At 39.3% G+C, this 23,598-nt stretch overlaps 1 protein-coding gene across 3 annotated transcripts in view; it reads left to right on the forward strand.

The window, feature by feature from the left end:
- The window catches only part of GPR63 (G protein-coupled receptor 63), a 39,438-nt gene extending 16,700 nt beyond the window's left edge, over window positions 1–22,738 (forward strand). Inside the window, exons 2-3 of one of the 3 annotated variants that reach the window (XM_067530025.1) lie at window positions 9,923–10,035; window positions 17,306–22,738. In XM_067530025.1, coding sequence (XP_067386126.1) covers window positions 17,450–18,709 — 1,260 coding nt within the window. In that variant the 5' untranslated portion in view covers window positions 9,923–10,035; window positions 17,306–17,449 and the 3' untranslated portion in view covers window positions 18,710–22,738. Of the gene's footprint in view, window positions 1–1,971; window positions 2,224–9,922; window positions 10,036–17,305 lie in introns of those variants that run through there. The other 2 variants (XR_010916564.1, XM_067530026.1) reach the window with 2 other exon arrangements.
- Window positions 22,739–23,598: the final 860 nt, after the last annotated feature.

Raw genomic sequence — 23,598 nt, forward strand, 5'->3', positions numbered from 1 at the left:
TTTTCAGGCCGCATAGTGAAAGACTACGTATTCCATTATCGGTCCTCTGAAACATCCAGTCAATCAAGCCAGTGTGTGTATTTCTTTCTCCCCCCCCCGGAACACCACTAACTTTTGTTCTGTTAGCATACTCAGTTAACATAGTGACGACACACTTTAGAATATAAATGCCTTTCTAGCCTATTTGTGATATAGATGAGAATATGGTATTAGAATTTAGCTGCGTGCAGCCAGATGGCTTATATTGTGTTGCTAAGGAAACAGACTATAAATGTAGTGGTAGCGGAGTGTCCCCAGAATATCAGACTGTTTGAAGATGGTATTTTTACACCCATGTAGTTAGATAGCTAGATAAATAAAACTGATAAAATTATGAAATATTAATTTCCTACGTTTTTACATTTCATTAATTTTTATTGCCCATGTATATGTACTAACAGTACTTCAGTTCCCTCCTGTGCCCACCAATGTACATGGGGCACTTCACTATGGTTCACAATTAAATGATGATATAAACATTAAGAAACTACAATAAAACATCTGCCATAAAAAGAATCCTCAAAACTACTGTTTGATGGATGGGTAAAGACCAAACAGAGGAATGGTCCTATTTTTAAAAAAAACCAAACCAAACAACCTTTTGGGGGTGGGAAGAGAAATTAAGTGTGGAAGAGGTAGCGTTACCAAGGAGGATGATAGTCTATAGGGTACACTCCCAGGTTCAGACCCACTCTATTATCCTCGTTGGTAGTTCTATCTTTTCCACACTTAAATTACCTTAACTTCTCCTCCCACCCCAAAGGTATTTTTCTGTAAGAGCTGTTCAGTCTTTATAATATGTCTAGGCTTGATCAAACTGTGCTCCAGACAGCAGCCTTGCCCAGGAAAGCATTTGATGTTTTGTTGAAGGACTATCACTGAGAAGGTATCAAGTCTGCAATCTCAGGCCATCAACTTTGATTGACTCTCAAATACTGACCTACCCCATGGAACAATATTTTTTTCTACATAGTGATGTGTATGACTGGGTGTGGAGGGCTGGAACATCCCTCCCAGCTGATCATGTGTCCAAAAAGAGAGAGAGAGAGAGACTACTTAAGAAGGTGTGTTGCTGTGAGCAGGGGGGCTGACCATCACCACATGTCAGAAGGACTCACTGTAGAGGGAGAGGGCAGGAGGGACGCTGCCTTCCCTGAAACCCTGACAAACTTCAGACTCCCAGAAGGGGTGAGATCAAAGATGGGGAGGGTGTGTCTCAGATCTTCCGCTCTTTCTGAAAAAGAACAGTAACTCTTGAATGATTTGAAGAGTAAAGTCATTGTGGTTAAGAAATTCCTTTGCTAAGCTTGTGTTCCTTGCTTTCGTGACATATTGTCCCCAAAGGTTGAACTACTGCTTAAGTTGGAGCTCTGGGGGAGCATGGTGGGCTCAGAAGGCTCTGCTTGTAAGGCACTGGTTTCAGGGTCTGGGGTGGCTAAATTGCAGAGTGTCAAACAAGGGTTCTGTGCCTAGGAGTGGGCTTTATGGACCCAGAACTAGGAATATGAATAGACACTGCTTAGACCCAGTTGGCTTGGAAGCACATGGGATCCAGCAATTGGGTGCACTTGCAACAGACTGGTAAGTGTACTGGGCCAGGTTGTAACAAGGTAGTATAAAAAGAGAGATACCATTCAGTGCTCCTTTAAAACACTTTTTGGAAGTCTCTCTCCTTCTTTTAGATGAGACCTACCTCATTAAGGCCTCCATCCTGCAAATGTTTGTACACATGCTTAAGTTTAAGCGTATGAGTTGTCCATTTGATTTCATGGGGACTGTGCCCATGTTTAACATATGTATGTTTGCAGGATGACAGTCTGATTCTGAGTATAGATGCTCCATGGACAGACTGAAAGAGGGGAGGGGAAGGGAATGATTTACCTTTCCCCATTTCAAATAAATATAATTTAACTAGGCATCTTCTCTTAGCAGGCATCAGATATGGTGCTGATTGGGCCTGTGGAGCTGGGATTTGCCACTGGATGCTTCTGCTGAGATTTCAAGAGGAGATTTGAAAATGTTTACTGAAGAATTAAAAATTATTGGGGCTGGTGTAGCAAAGGCAATCTGTGAACTAAAATATGAAGTGAAGGGTTTGAGGAAGTGGCAAGTATGTAGAACTTGTTGGAAAATGGACTTTACAAAATTGTTTGCATTCTGAATTGGAACAAAATTTCTCATGAAATAAAGATTCTGAAAAATATTTTCTTTCTGAAACATTTAAATGTTTTGCTTAAGTAAATTAAAACTTTCATTCTGATAACATCAAAACATTATTATATTATATAGCCATACAAAGTTAAAACAAAATAAAACTGTGGTTGAAATGTAGTTCACAGAATGAGTTTAAATGAATAGTTTTGACATAAATGTAAAGAAAGTCCAAAGCAAATCATTTTGAGTTTCTTCAGTTGAATTTTGTTTAAAAAAGGACATACATTCCCACAAAAATGTTTTGTACAAATCAAAATTTCATTTTTCAACAGAAAACTGTTTCAATTGAAAAAGTTTTGATCAACCGTAGAAGTATGAAATTGCTAGTAATCAACTAGACTTGGAGGCAATCTGCACAAAGCTGTATACAATTGGATTAATGATTTTTGTTGCTTATGAGTTATAGGTTTTTTTCTAATCAAATTTTTATTTTAGAAATATCAGGATATCACTTTGGGTTTTGCTGAAGGACTCGCCTTTTGGGTGTCAGGATATCTATAATTAATTCTAACACCTTAATTGAATGGATGGAAGATATAATTTTTAACGAAGGCTTCCTTACTCCAAAAATGTTAATAATTTATTAGAAATAGGTTTTAACATAAACAGACTTCTAAACAGATTTAAACCCCTTTCTCCTCTCAGTTGCTCAAAAGCTGAGGTTTTCAGTCTCTTGTTTCTTGTGATGTTGTCATTTCACTTGTTCTCCAGTCATCCTAGGCCATAACTTTCAAGTAACCTCTGAATTTGGGGTTCAACTTGAGTAATTTTCAGCCAGATATTTCAGCAGATGATGAGCACCCATAATCTAACACCAGATACTGCTTTACAGCCTAGCTCCATCCTCTTTGGAATCTCCCTTCAGGTAGTTGAAGACTGCTATCAAATCCCCCCTCACTCTTCTCTTCTGCAGACTAAATAAGCCTAGTTACCTCTGCTTCTCCTCATAAATCATATGCCCCAGCCTCCTAATCATTTTCGTTGCCCTCCACTGGATTCTCTCCAATGTGTCCACATCCTTTCTGTAGTGCGGGCCCCAAAACTGGGCACAATACTCCAGATGTGGCCTCACCAATGTTGAATAAAGGAGAATAATCGCTTCCCTCGATCTGCTGGCAATGCTCCTGCTAATGCAGCTCAATATGCTGTTAGCCTTCTTGGCAACAAGGGCACACTGTTGACTCATATCCATCTTGTCCATTGTAATCCCCAGATCGTTTTCTGCAGAACTGCTGCCTAGCCAGTCAGTCCCCATTCTGTAGCAGGGTATGGGATCCTTCTGTCCTACGAGCAGGACTCTGCACTTGTCCTTGTTAAACCTTATCAGATTTCTTTTGGCTCAATCCTCTAATTTATCTAAGTCACTCTGTATCCTATCCCTGCCCTCCAGCGTATCTACCACTCCCTCCAGCTTAGTGTTATCTGCAAACTTGCAGAAGGTGCAATCCACCCCATCCTCCAGATCATTAATGAAGATGTTGAACAAAACTGTCCCAAGCACTGACCCCTGGGGCACTCTGCTTGTTACCGGCTGCTAACTAGACATTGAGTGGTTGATCACTATCCATTGAGCCTGACGATCCAGCCAGCTTTCTGTCCACCTTATAGTCCATTCATCTAGCTAATACTACTTCTATAACTTGCTAGCAAGAATACTGTGGAGACCAGTATTTTTGCTAAAGTCAGGGTCACATCCACTGCTTTCCCCACATCCACAGAGCCAGTCATCTCATCATAGAAGGCAATCAGGTTGGTCAGGCATGACTTGCCTTTAGTGAATCCATGCTGACTGTTCTTGATCACTTGCCTCTCTTTCAAGTGCTTCAAAATGGATTCCTTGAAGACCTGTTCCATGATTTTTCCAGGGACTGGGTGAGGCTGACTGGTCTGTAATTCCCTGGGTCCTCCTCCTTCCCTCTTTTAAAAATGGCCACTATACTCGCCTTTTTCCAATTGTCCAGGACCTCCCTCAGTTGCCACGAGTTTTCAAAAATAATGGCCAATGGCTCTACAATCACATCAATCAACTCCCTCAGCACCCTCGGATGCATTGCATCCTGCCCCATGGACTTGTTCATGTCCAGCCTTTCTAAATAGTGCTGAATCTATTCTTTCACCACTGAGGGCTGCTCACCTCCTTTCCATTCTGTGCTGTGAAGTTAATGTTTAATCTCACTGAAGATTTCTCTGTTAAACCAAGCTGGTCGCCTGCTATATTTGCTATTCTTTCTGCATATCGGGATGGTTTGTTTCTGTGCCCTTATATTAGCTTCCCAGGGGATCCTGTCCATCAGTTCCATGAGGGAGTCAAAGTCTGCTTTTCTGATTTAACATGAGTTAATATATAACTGCTTCCAATTATGTCATCCTGCCCTGTCCAGATTTTTAATTAATATTCTGGATAGCAGTCTGAAAATTCTTTTGGTTTTATTTGTGTAAGTGATAAGGGAGATGTAGTAGAATATTTGAGAGAGTTTGAGGTTCAGCCGGTTGTTTCCTTTAGGAGGAGAAATTGCTGATGGAGTCTGTTTACTTTGTTTGTTAATAGAGATTATAGAAAGACCTGTTCCCCCTGAACACCGGACATGTAGTTTCTTTGCTCACAGTTCAAAGCCCCCTTTCAGCCAGCACCCAGCCCCAACGCTCTTTCTGTAAGTTTTTTCCAGCACCACATATTCAATGCTTGTTCAGGCTGTGTCTGGTTTTGCGTGCTGCCTTCTGTCTTAGTTTATCTGGTGTTTTTCTCTCCTGCTTCTCTTACACAGACAGATTTCTACTACAAATAGTACCCAGTCAAGACCCTCTCCCACATAATTCCCATTTTTGAGCAGCCATTATGTGCCTTGATTTTGAATGGTAATATGTGACTTTGTGTGGGGAGGAGGCAGGCTACCACTGTTTCTTGAAGTATCTTAACTCTTTTTGTTACAGCTATCTTTTTTTGTATTAGTTGAAAATAAAAATTCTATGTTTGATACAAAATAAATAACAAACTTTATATTAATACAACCTCTTTTTATCCTGGAGGATTCTGTGGTACTTTTCGATCTGTGCTGCACTCTTCCGTTGCTGAAACACAGTCACCTGTGCAACTTGGCGAGTCACAAGCACTGTTCTTTCTTGATCCAAACACTATGGGATCTGCAGTATTCATAAGGGGCAGGAATCCTAGCATCTACTTATTTGGAGGTAGGGTTGGATAAAAATCCTGGGAAGTAGCAGAGTGTTGGCTGCAGTGAGTGGTATTGGCATGGGCAGGGGCATTCCCCTCCCAACCTCAGTTCCCCCAGAGCTGGACATTACCATCAGGTTAGAGCCATGGCCTAGGAAACAGGGACCCTTTAATTAATAAAGGATTAATAATCAAAATCAAAATGGAAAAAAATATGGTGGGTGTAAATCAACAGGGAAGTGTACAAAAGAATGATTGAAAAAATCAGAGGCAGATTTAAAACAAAATAAATATAAAAATAGGCAATAGGAGAAAATTAGTTAAATAATGGGCAAGGATTAAAACAATAAAAATAGAGAATGGATAAAAGTCACCAGCATGGTGTTAAAAACAGTTGAGTCCAGTCTACATAGTTGTTACGTCTGGTGGATAATTGTGGCTGCAAAGTTTTCTAGTTGCAAAGTTTTGATACTGTCAAAAGGATTTTGCGAACCCTCTGGGCCACAGAGGGCAAGCTCAGTGAGTCAGTAGATACCATGAGACCAACATACATAGCCCACAATTTATAAAGAATACTAAATAATCACATTTTTTCCAGTCATTCTAATACCTCCGTTTCCACCCATACTTCCCCACCCTTTCCCCATCACAAATCCTTACTCTTTCACAGTCAGGCAAGTATCTATGTAAGTGTTAATAAGATAAGTCTGCATATTTTGCCCAGCTCTGCCAGTAATGGAAATAAAGACATTTCAGTAACGATTTGTTACCTCATAAAAATGACAAATTGTGTGTGCACTTTTTAAGTTTCATTCATAGATAGCTGCTCGCATTTTGTTAAACTTTTAGAGACTAAGGAGCAAATCCAGCCAGTTCCCTCTTCCCTGGCAGAAGAACAAGTATATTTCCAGGATATAAATAAGTAACAGTGTAGAGGGGAGCCATGGAAGAGATATATCCCCTTCCTTGCATGGAGCCTGGATTTGTAGTTCTCTCTTCTTGGCATTGCCCAGTGGACAAAGCAAGAAAGTATGCTGCATGGATCATCTCATCCTCCCATGCCACAAAAGTGTGTGGTGGGTGATATGTAGACTGCATCAGCCAGGTGGCTGAAGTAGCTTTGTAGCAGCTTCGCAGCCTAGAGTGGACTTATCTTAAATTCTGCCTACCACCTTCTCAGTGTGCAGACCAGGTTTTCAGGTGGGGCATATGGAAGGTGTATTTGACCCTGATTGTGCAGCTTAAGGTGTTCAAGGTAAGCAGGGTTTGGTTTATTTAAGTACAAGAGCTCAGAAATTGTATCATATGTTACGTTCCCCAAAAGCCCAAACCGAATGTAATGAAACCTAGCCAAAATAATGTTGTTGTATTGACGCCCAGCATGGAAAATTCTCAGAAAATAATATTTTGCCAAAAGTTCTGACCAGTTTGAAAAGAGAGATGTTGTATGTATTTAAAAGATTTTGCAGCCTTTTGAGGGTGTCACTAGCATGCTGCTATGTTTTGATGATGGATGATTCTGAATGCTTGCATGTATTATTTGTATTACAGTGGGGTCTAAAGACCTCATCTGTGTTTGCGGCCCCTTTGTGCTAGACACTGTATGAACAAATACTAAGGGCTGGTCTACACTGGGAACTTACATTGCCATAGCCTTGTCTCTCAGTGGTGTGAAAAATACACACCTCTGAGAGACGTAGGCATGCCAACGTGGCCCCTGTGTAGAGAGTGCTAGGTCAATAGAGAAATTCTTCTGTCAACCTAGCTACTGCCTCTTGGGAGATGGATTAATCACAGCGATCGGAGAACCCCTCCCGTTGCTGCAGTGAATGTCTAGGGAGAAGCACAATTAGTAGCATTTTAAAAGTAGACATACCTCAAAGAAGAGTCCCTATCCTAAGAGCGAGGAGAGGTGAGGTGATGTATCTTCACAAAGCAGTACTCATTAGTGGTCCAGTAAGGTATTGGTTTTGACCTTGAAATCAATATAATTTGGGTGTTCTTATAATTTCTTTGAGTACATCCATTAATATACCGTGGCCAAACTTAGGCAGACACTTGAGCTTACACAGAGCCAGTGTACATCAGTGGAGCTCTGTTTATGCATGGGGTTCTAGCCACACAAAATTCATTACAGGATCAGAGCAATAACTTTTTTTCCATGTTGATAGATTCTACTGATTTGAGAGAGTTTCTCGATACATGTAATGGGAAATATCAATTGGACACAGTACAAACTATTCAAAATTGCTTTCATTTCTTTAAAAAATGCTTTATTTTTATCCACCTGCTTGGCAGCTTGAGGTTAAAGTTATACCTAGGTGTCAAAAGATTGCTTTTTTAATTGGCTTTAAAAACACTACTGGCTCTTACTGATGACATCTTCTCTAGCGTGCAAGAAATAAAAAATAATTTCAGAGACTATGCTTACCTGTGGGAAGATCTGACAAGTTGAATTTGAATGTAATCCTTCCAAGTTCTTGGCAGTATCTCCTGCCTGCTGGCAAACCTGTTCACTTAGCTGATGCTTTAGTGAGGCTGAGAGAAAAGATTAACAGTTTATTGTGCTGATCTTGTTAAACTGGGAGCAGATTTAGTGATGAAAGCCTCTCATAATTTTATCATTGTGTTTTATCTTGTGTCTTTTATACATTACTAAATAATATTCCTTCTTATTCTATTTATTGAAATAAACAAGTTAATTTTTGAGCTGATTGCAAGATAAACATCCATTAATACTGACTTCTGACCATTTGGGAAAACTTTGACAGAGTGATCATGAAATAGGTCAAAGCCTTTCCAGCTGTTTAAAAGCCAGAAGGCAAGTGTCCATGAACATTCCAGAGGAATGCTAAGTTGTTTCTCACTACATTTGCCTTGTGCTTTAATTTTTATGTATACATGATGTTTGTAAATAACTGAGACCGTTGGGAGCTGCCAAAAAGCATTAAGATATTTCAGCTTTCAAGGCTCGCTGATATTCTCTCATTTCCCTTTGAGAATAAGTAAGTAGAAGAATCTGCCAAAATGCTCATTTGAAAATGGATGGTCTGAATTCACCAGAGCCTTATGAAAAAGTAATACTCAGGCTTCATAGCTCATTTGACAGATGTCACATTAGATATCTGTTAAAGTAGAACAATATCCTGGTGATGACGGGACAGTGGTGGTGACTAGTGTCTGATGATATGTACGAAAATAAGGGGCATGCTGACAACATAAGTGAAACTCAGAAGTGTCCATTCCTTTTACTGTAGGTGTCCAAACATTTTCACTCCTCTAATATGATTGCATTGGTGTCTGTTACTTTGTGGCAACTTCATTCACCCCTCTGTATGAAGTTTCACAGCAGCCTTTGTGTTTAAATGCTGTTCTTTCCATTGATTTCAGAGGGCTTTGGATCTGGCCCTTAATGCAGTAAGGTTTCTAAGCATGTTCGTAACTTTTAAGCATGAGAGTAGTCCAGTTGACTTCAAAGTTAGGTACATGCTTAAGTACCTTGCAGAACTGGGGCCTATGTTCTAAGAGATTCTTCACAGAATGTTACTTTTTTTTACTGGAAAGTGTTATCTTTTCAGTTTTACTGAAGGGCAAACTGCTGCCTTTCTGCCCATGTTCTGCCTTATGTTTGGATTTAGTTATAGTTTCAGGATAACTGCCTCTTTGACCACCTCCATGGCCTGCTACAGGAATGCTCTCTCAGGTATCTAGCTGTCATCTCTCTGAGCAGGGACCCCCACTGCTTCTTTTAGACAGGGGTTTTAGGCTAGTCTCCTGGCACTGTGATTCTCCCCAAGCAAGTCTGACTAACGTTCAGCCTCTGCACTCTGATTTCTCTTAAAGGACAATGGCAGTGGTTTACCAGTGATTATAAGTTACTGTCCAGTGCTTTCTTAGCAGAGTACATTTACTTAAGGACAAAAATATACAGAGAAAACACATGAAACAAATAAGGTCTCAATGCATACTAATCATACTGCAAATCGCTTATCAGTCCAGGGTGGACTGTGGTAGGTTCCAGTCTTTTTATACCTTCAGCAGGGCAGGGTGCCCCCTTGGACAAAAGGTTATGTCCATTTGTGGGATCAGAAAGAAGACCCTTGAGTCTGTTTAAACTCAGTCTGTGTATCCCCCAAAACCTGTGTCTCCCAGCCTTCTGAAAACAGGTAAAACCGGTCAGTGCCCTTTCCTCTGAGAGGTAAAACTTCAAAGGCTGGGTAGCTGCATAATCAGCCTTGGGATTTTGCATTTATCACTCCCTAGTGATTCCAGATTCCCCCAGTGACCGGAAATACACAATGCATACAACATGCATTGCTACAAAGGCTATGAATATTCTATGTGTCTCTTTCATCTGGCCACATCTCAATATAATGGTCTTTGAAGTTTTCATACTTTTTAAGGCTGGCTCAAACCTTCAGATAAGTCATAACGTTAAATACAATTGCCTCAAGATAGGCCTGTATCAGTAGTATTGACTTACTTATTTTTTAACAGGCTGATTGGACAGGGAAGATTCTGCTGAACATCAATGCAACCTCACCAAGGGCACCGAAAGATGACTTTTTCAGACTATTCCTTATTCTGTTCAAGGGATCCTGCCTGGATTGGTATGTTTTAGATTTTTGTGCTGGGAAAAGGTGACATTGGATACAAATCAACAGAAATTTGGGAATGAAGTTGTGAAGTTAAAAATTGATCTTCCATTTGGTTAATCTAACAACTAAGCAAAGACCATGGAACACCATCTCATTGGCAGTGCAAAGTTTCAGCAATACTTTGCACTTCTTTAGTGCTTTTCATTCAATGATGTTGAAGAGCATCCCAAACACTAACTAGTCCTCACAACATCCCTGTGACGCTGGTGAATAAGAACTGTTTTACTAATGAGGAAACTGGGGCACAGCAAGTCAGTGGCAGTACCGGCAATTAACCCAGAACTCTGATGACCTTTCTTGTGTTCTAAAGATTAGACCATGCTCTTTCTGAAGAGCTAAATAAATACTGTTTTTCTTACAAACTATGAACAGATTATAAAAAGTAATATGACTTCATGTTGGGCATTTCTTGGCCATTAACCATCAGTTGAATTAAGGGCAGAAAGCATGTCCTCAGGAGGGCAATTAAGTGTCACTAATTGCTTGATCCAGAAGTGGCGATTGTAACTTCAGTACTTTTCACTTTGAAAATATATAGTCGTAGTCTTAAGTGGAAAAGAGAAAAATGCTCCAATTATAAAAAGCATTTATTTAAGAATAGTTCTGCTAAAATCAGACCACTTGAAGTGCTTTCCGCAGATCCTCTCTGTTAACAAAGTCAAATGCTTTATTAAAGTCAATGAATGTGCAAAATAGAGGTTTCTTTGAACTCTGTGACTGTCCAAGATTGATGGAAAAACAAATATCTTATCTACAGACCAGGTTTAGGTCTAAAGCCAGCTTGTGACTCAGAAGGGATTTCCTGTGCTCTTCTTTGCATTTGGCTGAAAATCACTCTATGGAATATCTTGCTAGGAATGCTTATAAGACTTATTCCTCTGCAGATGTTGCAATCTGTTGGGTCACTTTTTAAAAAAAGTGATACAGTGATTAAACTATGCCAGTTTTCAGGGACTTCACCCTTCATCCAAATGAGGTTAAATAATTTGCAAAGGAGCATGACCATGCCTATTCTGCCATGTTTTAACAATTCAGGTGGATACCATATAGACCAAGTGTCTTGTTGTTTTTCAGAGACCTGATTATTTTCAGGGACCTGATAGTGGTATGATTTTAGCAGCAAGTTGATTCAAATGTTGCAGATTCTGTATAGCATAGCTCAACATACAAGGCAGCGGTGACCTGTCATAGTGGTTTCACGTGAAAACTGATGCATACTCAATCCAATAGTTTTTGCTCTACACTTAAAAAGTTGACATAGCTACAACTCTCCAGGGTGTGAAAAATCCACACCCCTGAGTGCTATAGCTATGCCAAGATAGACATAGCCAAGATAGACATGTCCCAAGATAGACATAGCTAGGTTGATGGTGAAGTTTCTACAATAATGGAAAATTCCCTTCCATCACTGTAGTAAGAATCCAAACCAATGGCTCTCAACCTATTTACCATTGTGGGCCACATATGCAGCTCTCTCTTGGTTATGTAGGCTTCATCACACAATATATATACTACCTGAATGGCCCTGTGGATGTCACATCAGCCACAGCTGTGTGCTGACTGGGCTGCAAGCAGCCCGTGCAAGTTGAGAATGACTAATCTAAACTATGGCACTACCGCAGCATAACTAGAGCACCCTAACTGTGCTGCTGTAGTGTAGACCTGGCCTTAGAAAACATTTTGTCCAGCTCCCTTAGTGTAAGATTGGTGAAAGCCTCAGGATATCATGGCAAATTATCAGTCATCTTGACTTTGCAGATGATATTGTAATGATAATACAGCCAAGAAGCAGCAATTAGCTTGTACTCAACAGCCAGAGAATGGAGATTAAAAATGAATGAACAAATGATCAAATTAATGTGAAATTAGTGAAATCAGGAATCAAGAAACTGGCTAACCTGGTCATTAATGGTGCAGACATTGAACCAGTATGCAGTTTCTGCTACTTAAATTCAATTATAATCTATTAAAATTGCTATGAAGATGACATCGACAAGCAGATAGCTACTGCCAGGAGACCATTCATGTCACTGAATAAAAATGTTTGGAATGTTAAATCCATAACAGCTAAAACCAGATTATATACAACACTCACTGTACATTACATTATGGTTGTGAAATATGGCTACTGAAGTGCTGGAACAAAAGCTGCAAATGTTTGAAATGAGGTGCCTGTGCCATATTCTAGGTCTGACATGTAGATTCAGAAATGATGACAACCACAAAGCACTGAAAGTGCAGGGCATGACTAGAGTCATGAAAAGGTGCAAACCACAATGGTTTGGTTATGTTGCTAGATTGACTCCACACTGACTGCATAAAATTGTTTGCGATGGAAGAGTGCATGGAAGGAGAGGCTGTGGATATCCAAGGAGATAGTGGTATAACATGGTATATAACTTGGTAAAATACCAGTGAGGGAGAGAAATTATTTAAGTTCAGCACCAGTGTGGACACAAGAACTAGTGGATATAAACTGGTCATCAGGAAGTTTAGACTTGAAATTAGACGAAGGTTTCCAACCATCAGAGGAGTGAAGTTCTGGAACAGCCTTCCAAGGAGAGCGGGGGGAGGGGGGCAAAAAACCTACCTGGCTTCAAGACTGAGCTTGATAAGTTTATGGAGGGGTTGGTATGGGACAGCCTAATTTGGCAATTAACTGATCTTTGACTGCTAGTGGTAATGGCCTGTGATGGGATGTTAGTTCTGGGGTGGGTTCTGAGTTACTAGAGAATTCTTTCCCAGATGTCTGGCTGGTGAGTCTTGCCCACATACTCAGGGTTTAGCTGATCGCTATATTTGGGGTTGGGCAGATTGGCAGAGGACCTGGGTATGTGTGTTTTTTTTTTTTTTTTTTTGCCTTCTTCTGCAGCATGGGGTCCAGGTCACTTGCTGGTGGATTCTCTGTACCTTGAAGTCTTTAAACCATGATTTGAGGACTTCAATAACTCAGTTGTAGGTTAGGGAGTTATTACAGGAGTGGGTGGTTGAGGTTCTGTGGCCTGCATTGTGTAGGAGGTCAGACTAGATGATCATAATGGTCCCTTCTGACCTTAAAGTCTGAAAGACCAACTAGGGAACACCCCACGAGGCTCATATGGAAATGGTGACTCAAAACAGATGTGGATGGAATCTATTCATAGCTTTGGCCCTACCCAACCTTGGCATTTGAAAAAGGAGCTGAATGAATGGTTCTGCTGGTGATACTGGACACTCAAGTCTACATGATTGGAAACTAGCTTTAAAAATTTAATTGTCTCACCAGTGGAAAGTCAGTAGGGTTAACAAGTAAATTGCCTTTTCCCATTGGTTCTATGCTCCGCTCCTTGTTCTGCCTGAAGCAGAGAATTGAATGTTAAGGCATTGAAGAAACCCTTTCCCTCCAGTGTAGTGAGAGAAATCTGCCAGGCCCCATTACGCAGGTATGAGGTTGAAGAAAAGATGCAAAGTTTGTTACATTGCTTATAATGTTTTGGTTTTGTATTTTTTAAAAATTTCCCAAATCTGTACTACCTGCCCATATCCCTGTTTGTGCTAAATGTATTTGTTACCCTCGTTAGTTAGGTCAGGCAGCACATAGACTTACATAATAATAAACACAGTAAAAAAAAAAAAAAAGAAAAAAGAATTAACATTACAGGTCATCTTTAATTCAACCAAAGGTGAATTAAAAGAAACCATTCATGATAACTGTGAAAACAAAATAAAACCCAAGTGGGACCATGTAATATGGCATGTTAAATTTCTTGCTTTCTGTGTGTTTAAATCATCTGTCAACTTTAAGCATTTGAAAAAAGTCACTGTTTGGTGGATAAATTTTGGTACAGAAACAGGCTAAATTAAAAAGGGAAACTTTTTTTAAATTTAATAACATACTTGAGCAACAGCCAAATGTAGACTAGCTTACTCTGCCTCAAACACAACTGTTGCTGCTCTACTGTATTTACAAGTAAAAAGAAGAAAAGTTCCTCTCCATTTGGCTGTATGGAAGGTTCTGGTTTTGATTCATATTGTCTTTTTACATGAGACATAATCTTTGATAGTTGGGCAAACTTTCCAAATTCTAAACAGATCTGTATTTGCCCTTGGCTTCAAAACCTGCTAAATTAAAACACCAGAGTTCTAGCAATAATTATATTTGATGAATGAAATGTGAGAGATATTTAGCTATAAGTTTATACTGCATCAGAAACAATTATGTCTATTATGCTCCATATAAGAGAGTTACATTTGAGTGAGTAATTTGCTTAAGACAAAATGTGCATATCCAGTAATTTTCTGCATTGAAAAGAAAAAGGTAATTTTGACTAGCTTTTTTTGCATTTGAAAAGAGTCGACGAGAGTGCGTGTTACAATATGGTCACCATTCTCATTTTTGGATCAGCATCATACTTTCCCACTTTGAGCAGAAACAAATTTGCCCACTTAGATTATCTTTAATCCATTGACTCATTTATGCTCAATTCAATAACGGTTATCCAGTGCACCTGTCTCAGTTTGAAACTGTAGGATTTGACCTTCACTGCTAGTAACTGAAGAGTGAAACAAAACCACTGTGAACTCCTCTTAGCTCCTTTCTTTCTGACTTCCTTTCCACTTCTGTTTCTATTTACAAATTTTTTTGGAGGAGGAGGGAAACACAGGATGGATGATAGAAATGATTATGTGCTCAATGGTGGGAGGAAAGAACAACTCAAACACCTTTTTGTTGCAATTTGCTCTTTGTGTAAAAAGCCTGATTGCCTCAGGCTTTGTGGGATGAACTCTGTGGGATTGGATGGAGGGAATCCCACTCCCTCAACTCACAGACAGGGCAGAGGGTTGAAGCTCAGCCCTTCCTTGCTCTCTACTCTATCCCAGTGGGCTGGAAAAGAATGTACAGCCATTCTATGCCCCTATATGGCTGCTTTTACTCATGGACCTAGCAGCTCATCCACAATGCTGCCTTATTTGGAGTCAGTGAGGTGACCCCGTCCTCTGTACCTGTTTCATTTGCAGGGAGTGAAGCTGAATACAGATCAAGATGAACAAATGGAGCTGATTTAAACCTGAGCATTTGCTCTGTCCATGTGGCTGAATTGCTCCCAGCCTAACTCCTATGTTGCCTGTTTTTCTGATGTCCCATTGTCAATCAATAGCAGTCCCTCCAGGGAACATGGGTCCTCTATCTCCAGTTCCACTGATCCTGATCGAGTACCTAGCGGGTTCAGAGTTCTCCCCAGCACAACCTTTCAGAAGGAATTAAATGGTGCAGAGTGCCAGTGCAAGGTTTTCCTTGCATTTCATCCTTTCTGTGTTGCATATATTCGCTACTAGAATTTAAATAGAAAAGAAGGAATAGTGCATGTGTGCTGGTGGGTTGGTACAGTATTGTGGCTTGTATTTTTTCCCCCCAACTTGTTTTCTGCTATAGGGATAATTCATCATAAAAGCCATATATTTTTAAATTCCTTACCTCCAAACAAGAACACTGTAGATTGATTTGTTTGTTGGTTTTGTTCAGCACCCTCCACTGTAGTATCTGGGCACCTAAGACTATCCTAAATTTAAAATATCAGAGCTGGATTAGATCTTCTGGAGATGTTTAAAGCCCTGGTCCTGCTGACATGGATGGTTAACTTTAAGCATATAAATAGTCCTGTTGACTTTAATGATCAGCATGTGCTTAAGTACCTTTCTAAATTGAAGTTTGAAGTTGGGCCTAGTAGCACTCTCATACCATGCTCTATTCCTCACTTTGAATCAGAACAGCTTCAGGATCTCCTCCATTTGCTGCTCATAATGTATACTGAGTGGTAGGTGCCTTTCATGCCTAGTTATCCACCCTGGCTTCCTGTTCCCACTCCCCACAGAGGCCTAACAGACATCACCCTTGGGACCTTATTTTCAATTATCCACCGTTCTAAATCATGATTTTGTTGTTGTTTTTATGCTCCCCTTCAAATCACTCCTTATGGAACACTGCTGCTACTTTCTCTCTTCACTGCACACTGTTCATTTAGTAATAAGCCATTGTGGGTCTCCTAAACAGGATTTTGATGTTCATATTGGCAAAATTACTGTTCATCTGAATCTGAAAAGAGTGGGATCAGTTCCTGTTAGGTGTTGATTACAGACAGAATTCTAACATTTTTGGTGGAGAAGACTATTAGAGGAAAATTTCTAAATTGGCTTTTTGTCTCAGTAAGTTCTGGGGCACTTTCTTGCTGTGGGTCTACTGTTTGTGCTTTAGTTTATTATTAATATTAGTGCTTGTTGAAGAGATGTTAAATACAAATGAAGGGTGAGTAATAATAAGAAGAAATCTAAAACAAGGTAACATAATTTGTCTGGCGTTTTTACAAGAATCTCATTATGTAGTTTAGGAGGACAGCGGGGCTCTGAAATGTAAAAGGGTAGGAGGGGGAAAAAAACTTTAATCCTCCTCCTTCAAGCAGTAAGGGAAAATAATTAAACGCATGAATCAGCAGTTGTAGTTACATTCATAGTAATACTGTACCTTCCTGTGCGGGAGTGAATGAACACCATGCTGGACCAGAGTAGGAAGCAGTTAAAGGTTTTGTTTTGTTTTTTTTTTTTTTTTAAAAACAGAAGCTGAAAGTGGCCTTGCCGAGCAACACCTGCGATATTGAGCCTAGAGGGAGGGCATTTGAAGTGGAGGAAGCAGGCTGGAGGGCTGAGAGTTTCCTAGACAGTGATCTGAGCAGACCTCAGCTAGGAATCTTAGGAGAAGTCAGGCCTGGGGAAAAGTTTGGACTTCTTGTTCATGATTTGTTTTTATTATTGTTTGTTTCTTTGTTACAAACTCCAGCCCGGGAAAGGATTGAATTTTTGACCCTATGCTGACCTGTGTTTTAGAGCAGATAGGATAGTCTCCTACTTATGCTTTCTCATTACACTTTGACTTTAAAGTATACCTAAAACCAGTTCCAAATAAAACTTAGGCAAAGATTGTATTTCTGGGTGTGGTGCTCCATCTCCCTTCCGGCATGAAATCCTAGCAGTCTCAGACTCACTCAGATTCCACAACACCTTCAGAATGTTCAAATTAATAGACTAGACTAGAGAAGAAAGTGGTGGAACAATTACAGAATTACCAGAGAGTTAGTATCAGAAGACAGAGGTTCTCAAACTTATTATTTGTGCTTAATGAGGTCTAAGAACCATATTTTCTTTCTGCTCATTTTAAGTTTCATTCCTGTTTGTTTTTGTTTTTTTTCAGACATAAATATTGGCAGGAAAGTTGGAGCTCTGCTGTTTTCAGTTGTATAATCCTGATTTGGTCCATGGCCAAGGAACATGATACTGCCCTTACAAGCTGAAATGCCTTGAGGACCTCAGCTCTGCATTCATTCCTCCCGAAGCAATGGTTTTCTCTGCAATGTTGACGTCTACCCACTCTAGGGCACTGAATGCTACTTTTATTGTCTATGAAAATGCCTATACGAATTTTACCACTCCCCAATTTTTGCATCGTAGTGGCACAACACAGCCATCGAAATACAGTTCGGGTGCCATGGTCACCACTGAGATAAATACTTTACTAGTGAACAGTACAGCTATTCTGCCAACACAAGAAGTTTTCAAGAGCTTGAGTCTGCCACTCCAGATCATTCTTTCTGCTGCTATGATATTTATACTGTTGGTTTCTTTTCTTGGAAACTTTGTTGTCTGCCTCATGGTCTACCAGAAGGCTGCCATGCGATCTGCAATTAACATTCTCTTAGCAAGCCTGGCTTTTGCAGACATGTTGCTTGCAGTGCTGAACATGCCTTTTGCTCTGATAACCATCATTACCACGCGATGGATTTTTGGGGATATCTTCTGCAGAGTCTCTGCCATGTTTTTCTGGCTGTTTGTTATAGAAGGGGTGGCCATCCTACTCATTATTAGCATTGATAGATTCCTTATTATAGTGCAGAGGCAAGATAAGCTGAATCCTTACCGTGCAAAGATTCTCATTGCTGTTTCATGGGCTGCATCCTTTGTTGTGGCTTTTCCATTATCTGTGGGGAACCCCAACCTGCAGATACCTTCTAGAGCACCTCAGTGTGTTTTTGGCTACACCACAAGTCCTGGCTACCAGGCCTATGTGATATTAATTGTACTAATTTCTTTTTTTATTCCATTCATGGTGATGCTGTACTCTTTTATGGGCATACTTAACACCGTACGCCACAATGCAGTTCGTATCCATAGCCATCCTGACAGCATATGCCTCAGCCAGGCCAGCAAGCTTGGTCTTATGAGCCTTCAGAGACCTTTTCAAATGAACATTGATATGAGCTTTAAAACTCGTGCCTTCACAACCATATTAATTTTGTTCATTGTCTTCATCATCTGTTGGACGCCCTTCACCACCTACAGCCTTATTGCCACATTTAACAGTCACTTTTACCACAAGCACAACTTTTTTGAGATCAGCACTTGGCTCCTTTGGCTCTGCTACCTCAAGTCTGCACTGAATCCATTGATTTACTACTGGAGGATTAAGAAATTTCATGATGCATGCTTAGACTTGGTGCCCAAATACTTCAAGTTTTTGCCACAGCTACCTGGTCACACAAGAAGACGCATTCGGCCCAGTGCCATCTATGTGTGTGGGGAGCACCGGTCGGTCGTGTAAAATTGCAACTATTTGACGTGACAATTATTTTCTGGGATTATTTGTTTTATTTGAATATGGCTCCTTCAACTGCCATATCTTATAACTTGAGTATGTGTTCCAATATCTTGTGCAATTTTATAGGAAAAAGGTGATTGATTAGAGTTGGGTTTGCTGTCAGAAGCAATGTAAACAAAATTACAAATGTTACCTCCAGGATTCAATGGAAACCCAGACTTATTTTTTTTTTAAATTACATTTCTAATATTTGTCAGTTTTCTGCTTATTAAGCCTGCAATTGTATCTAATTGTAAGGGTTTTTTTATGCTGCTGTGGTACAGTCTATTTAGTTGGTGTAATTCTTCTTCTGAAAATGTTGCTGCTTCCTGCCAAGATATTAGAGCCAAAAAGTTACATTTAGCTACTTCTATTCGATTTTAACAAAATTTCAGGAGTTTTCATGATGACATTAGAACCCTTTAAAATATTTCCATTAATATTTTGTGCACTTTACAAAACTTGCTACAGAATCTGTTTTTCAGAATGCCTGTAGAGGAGCTTTTAAAATTTGTTATTACACATTATAGTGGTAGTTTAATGAAAGATCTGTTTAGTGTCTAGAAGGGCAGATTTATATTGGTGTATCTACAACTGTAGTTACTGATTTGCTGGTATTGTTTCTGAATATTAACAAAATGCTATATTAACTCTTTAACCACAGTGGGAGGGAAAATGGAGGCAAATTGAAAAGATAACCTTACACTTTGGGCATGATATTTTAACAAGTTCTGGAAAAAAATGGGTTCATGCAAAAACTGATATTTTTGATAATCGCACACATTTTAATATTTTGATGGTTATGAAACTTCCAGATCTACTGCTATGTCCAAAAGTCAGTTATAAATTATGGCTGTGATCCTGCGATTTACAGTGTTTGGGCAGATGTCTGTTTCCATTCAGAGCCCTAAAAAAGTTAGTGGTTGCCTGGGTGCAGCATTCCACTCACACAGACTTTCTAAATAGGCAGAATCAAGGCTTGAGAGTCTGTGGCCAATGGAGAATTGGAACAGGTGTTCCTGGGTTTAAAAAAAAAAAAAAAAAAAAGGCTGCACATGAACCATGTTTTGTACAGGGGCAATAATAAACACCTTCATCTAACGCCTGGCCACAGCCCTAAATTTATAACCACAACAAAAAGTTGAGATAATCTTTTGGTGAAATAATCTGATTTGTAAGAACAAGAAATTGGGGAGATGGTTTAGCAAATGGGAAAAGGTTGGAAAACTATTTCAGAATTTATGATTGAGGAGAGTTGGGCAGTGGGGCTTGCGTGGGATTGAATAAGTCAAATTCCCTACCTCTGTCCTTATTTCTTTACGTTGTGGTGTGGGTTTTTTTTGTTTTGTTTTGTTTTTTTAACCATCTCCCACTACATGTCTCACTAATTTACTATGTATTACAAATCAGCTTATTGAGTGGAAGCTTCATTTACTGGAATGCCAAACCATCTCTTGAATTCACATCAGGTACTGACTTTGCCTTTCTTGATAACTGCCTTGAAAACTTCCATTCTTATTTGAGAATAGGAAAAATGTTGGTGGATTTCCCTCAGTGATTGGAATCCAGGCATGTATTTTTATTAACTACATAAACTTGAATATGACAGGTGAATTGGATAAACAGGGCAAATGTGTGGCTTTTTAAGTGACAGCCCTGAATTGGGAATCGGGTGAGGAGGGCCCGTACCACTGGGGAGATTGTGCCTTCTGCAAGCACTATCTTTTCTGGGCTGTTTGTGCAGGGGAGGAGTGCAGCCTGCTCCATCCACACACAACCCCACTGACTGCTAATTGAAGGAGCAGATTGCACCAGCCCTGCTCCAAGTAGGGGGTAAAATCATCGCCCTGCTTCCATCATACCTCCTCTTTCAGCATCCCGCTCTCCAGGAGTGAGCGGTCCATGTGATCTCCAGAGTGCGGGGTCTGTTCTTCTGAGTGTCCCCTTCCGAGCTGTATAAGGCTTTAGGGGTAGGGAGTGAGGGTGCGAAAGAAGCTGCTTCTTCTGTATGAATGTAGAGGGGCCACTCGCTATGTGGAGGGCAGGTATGGATTGGATTTTATGAAGCTATATAGTGAAGGGTTAAGACCACTCTAAAAGTAATCTCTACTTCTCTTACCTACAAATATTGATAAAAGGGTAATTGATTTTGAACATGTTAAAGGAGGAATTTTGCCTTGATTTATTTAATTTCTTACAAGTATCTTGCTCTGAACCTATAAAAGCACTGTCACTCGATGCAGATTTGACAAGATTGTGGGCTTCCAAGCCAAGGCACCAGGGCAAAGGTGTTGTTAAAATGAAGAGGGCCTTTGAAGTCAGCTCTTACATCCACATTTAATTCTTCCAGTTGCATCATTGAAACAAAAATCCTCTGATCAGATGACAGGCATCAATAGTGTTTTAGTGCAAAACATTGCTTTTTGTGTGTTACTCCTGAGAGTATAAATCTTATTTTTAATTAATTTTGCATCTCTGGCTCCAGTTTATGGCCTGGCTTGGTATAGATTTTCTATTTCAGAGCTAGCAACCCCTTTTCTCTCTTTAAACAGAAAAATTGTGCTTTAACTAATGTAATGAGAGTTATACACACTCTACCACTGGCAGGAACAGGTATTTTTGCTCTGTCTTCCAGAGGAGTAAAACCAGTTTCAATTGATCTAATAAAATAATTCAAGGAGGATGAGTAATCCAGTGAGGGTTGGTTAAATGATTCCTTGAAGAGGGAACATGACCTTTAGGGGATTTCATAATCTCTGATGTGTGCAAACTGTGAAGTAGAAATTCCATCTGTCAAACATTTGATTTATCTTGGTAATGCAGTGTTTAAGCCCACATTGGAGCATGTTCTCTTCTCACTGCTTGATCTGTTAATGTAGAATCTCTGTATTGGGCCAAATTCAGAGGTGATTTAAGCGAGGGTGTAACTGAATGGGTTTAGGGGATTGGGAAGTTAGCAGAAAAACAACCAGCTAATCAGGAAGGAGTACAATAAAGCAAAAGTGGCTTGCTCAACATATTTACAGCACCATTTAGCTTATTGTGTCCAATTGGCTGTTATGGAGCAGTGCCTTGTTAATTTCAGTTGAATTCCTAGGATCAAGTTAAAGATTGAAAAACTGCTTACTCTTGCTGGCCATGATCCTGCAAACACATAATTTTACACACAAGTGTTTGCAGTATTTGGGCCATTATGTAAGAAAATTTTTAGCCAGGAGTGATTTTAAAATCTGAAATAAATTTGATCCTTTTTAATTCTAGATATTAAAATATTTTTCTTTCTCTCCAAGAATGACTTTTTTTTTTTTTAATCATTACTGAACTGTGTCCCCTTATATTATGTCTTGACAATTCTTTGGTATTGAAGATGAAGATGAATGTATTTTCTATTACTTTGCAGTTATCTCAGTGTTGTTCAGTCAAAGCACGAAGCTGTCACAACTTTCATTTGTACAAATCTGTTGCTAAAATGAGTTTTTTGTACTGTTAAGGGATGTTGAATATTCTTTGATTGTTTTTGCTACTTATGTTAAGGTATTTATGTGTATATATAGAGAAAAAAGTTTTGTCTTCTCTTCCTCTGTTGATTTTTACTTTTATGCCTGATACTGTTATAATTTCTTTTATTTGGTTTTATGCTTAAATGACTGCCAGATATTAATGTTCTTTCTAAGAACATATGTGGTTTTTCACTCTCAAGTCATGCAAGATATATTGGTTTATTTTTTATGTAAAAGGAGAACTCCAGAACACACATTTGTTGCAATTGAAATGGTGAAAAAATTCTTAAAATCCATTTTTCCTGGAGCCACTACTTTGTCATTATGAATCTTTTTGAGCAGTAGTAATTTACCTGTGTGGAGAAACCTTGAATTTATTGTTTTAAAAACAAATTGCTAAGTAGAATTATGTTGTATTTTCTGTACATATCACACCCATGAAAATAACTGAAAAACAAAAGAGGAAAATAAACATGAATATTCTTCAACCATATGGAAGAAGTCAGTGACATTAAGATTATTATATTCATAGTGAAATATAGGCCTGTCAAAATGCCAATAATTTTAATATCTGATTTATTATTTCAAATATCTTTTCAAGTTTCCTTCATAATTCATATTATGAAGACTATATTTGCACCATTAGAAACTTTCCTATATCATTTTTGTTTAACCCTAAACATTATTTCCTGTATAGTGATCGTACAACAAAATGTAGTAATGCTAAAACTCCTATGGAGAGGGTGCCAATATATCCTGAAACAAATGTTAGCATTTTTAATGAAGGAAAGCGTGAAAGCCCTAAAGGAAGATACATGACTTTATTTATTTCCATCTGAAGTAGGTGTGCTGTTTTGTGGCTATGGCTGAGTAATTTAAAATCATCTTGGTGTGGAATAAATAGAACATATGCCACGGGCAGTGGTACAGTATAGCATGATTCATTTCCACACACGACAGCGACCTTTATGACTCAATTTCTGCCTATTTGTAAGTGATGGATTGTTTCCATCAGTATTAGAAGTAAAAATTGGGGTGAACTGGATGATAAGCATCTGGTGGTTGTATGGGAATTTTCAGTTAGCAAATGAACTGCACCTCTGCCAATAATTTTTGAAAATTATGGAGAACCAATGTGGTACTAAAGGATGGGTAAAAGGTGACGTGATACCGTTCCAAAGACTTGTCTACACAGGGAAGCTTCGCTATTGGTAACTGTGGTGAGAGTGCAAGTGTAAACAGGATGCTGCTCACATTTTAAGCAGGGATCTAATGCAGGAGTGGGGAACCAATGTGTCTCTGACATCACTCATTTATATGGCTTTCCATAGTATATAGATTATGCTCACCACT

This window comes from Emydura macquarii, unplaced genomic scaffold, assembly GCF_026122565.2.
Source record: "Emydura macquarii macquarii isolate MOO-44397 ecotype Brisbane River unplaced genomic scaffold, CSIRO-AGI_Emac_v2 contig_3019, whole genome shotgun sequence".
NCBI classification, from domain to species: domain Eukaryota; kingdom Metazoa; phylum Chordata; order Testudines; family Chelidae; genus Emydura; species Emydura macquarii.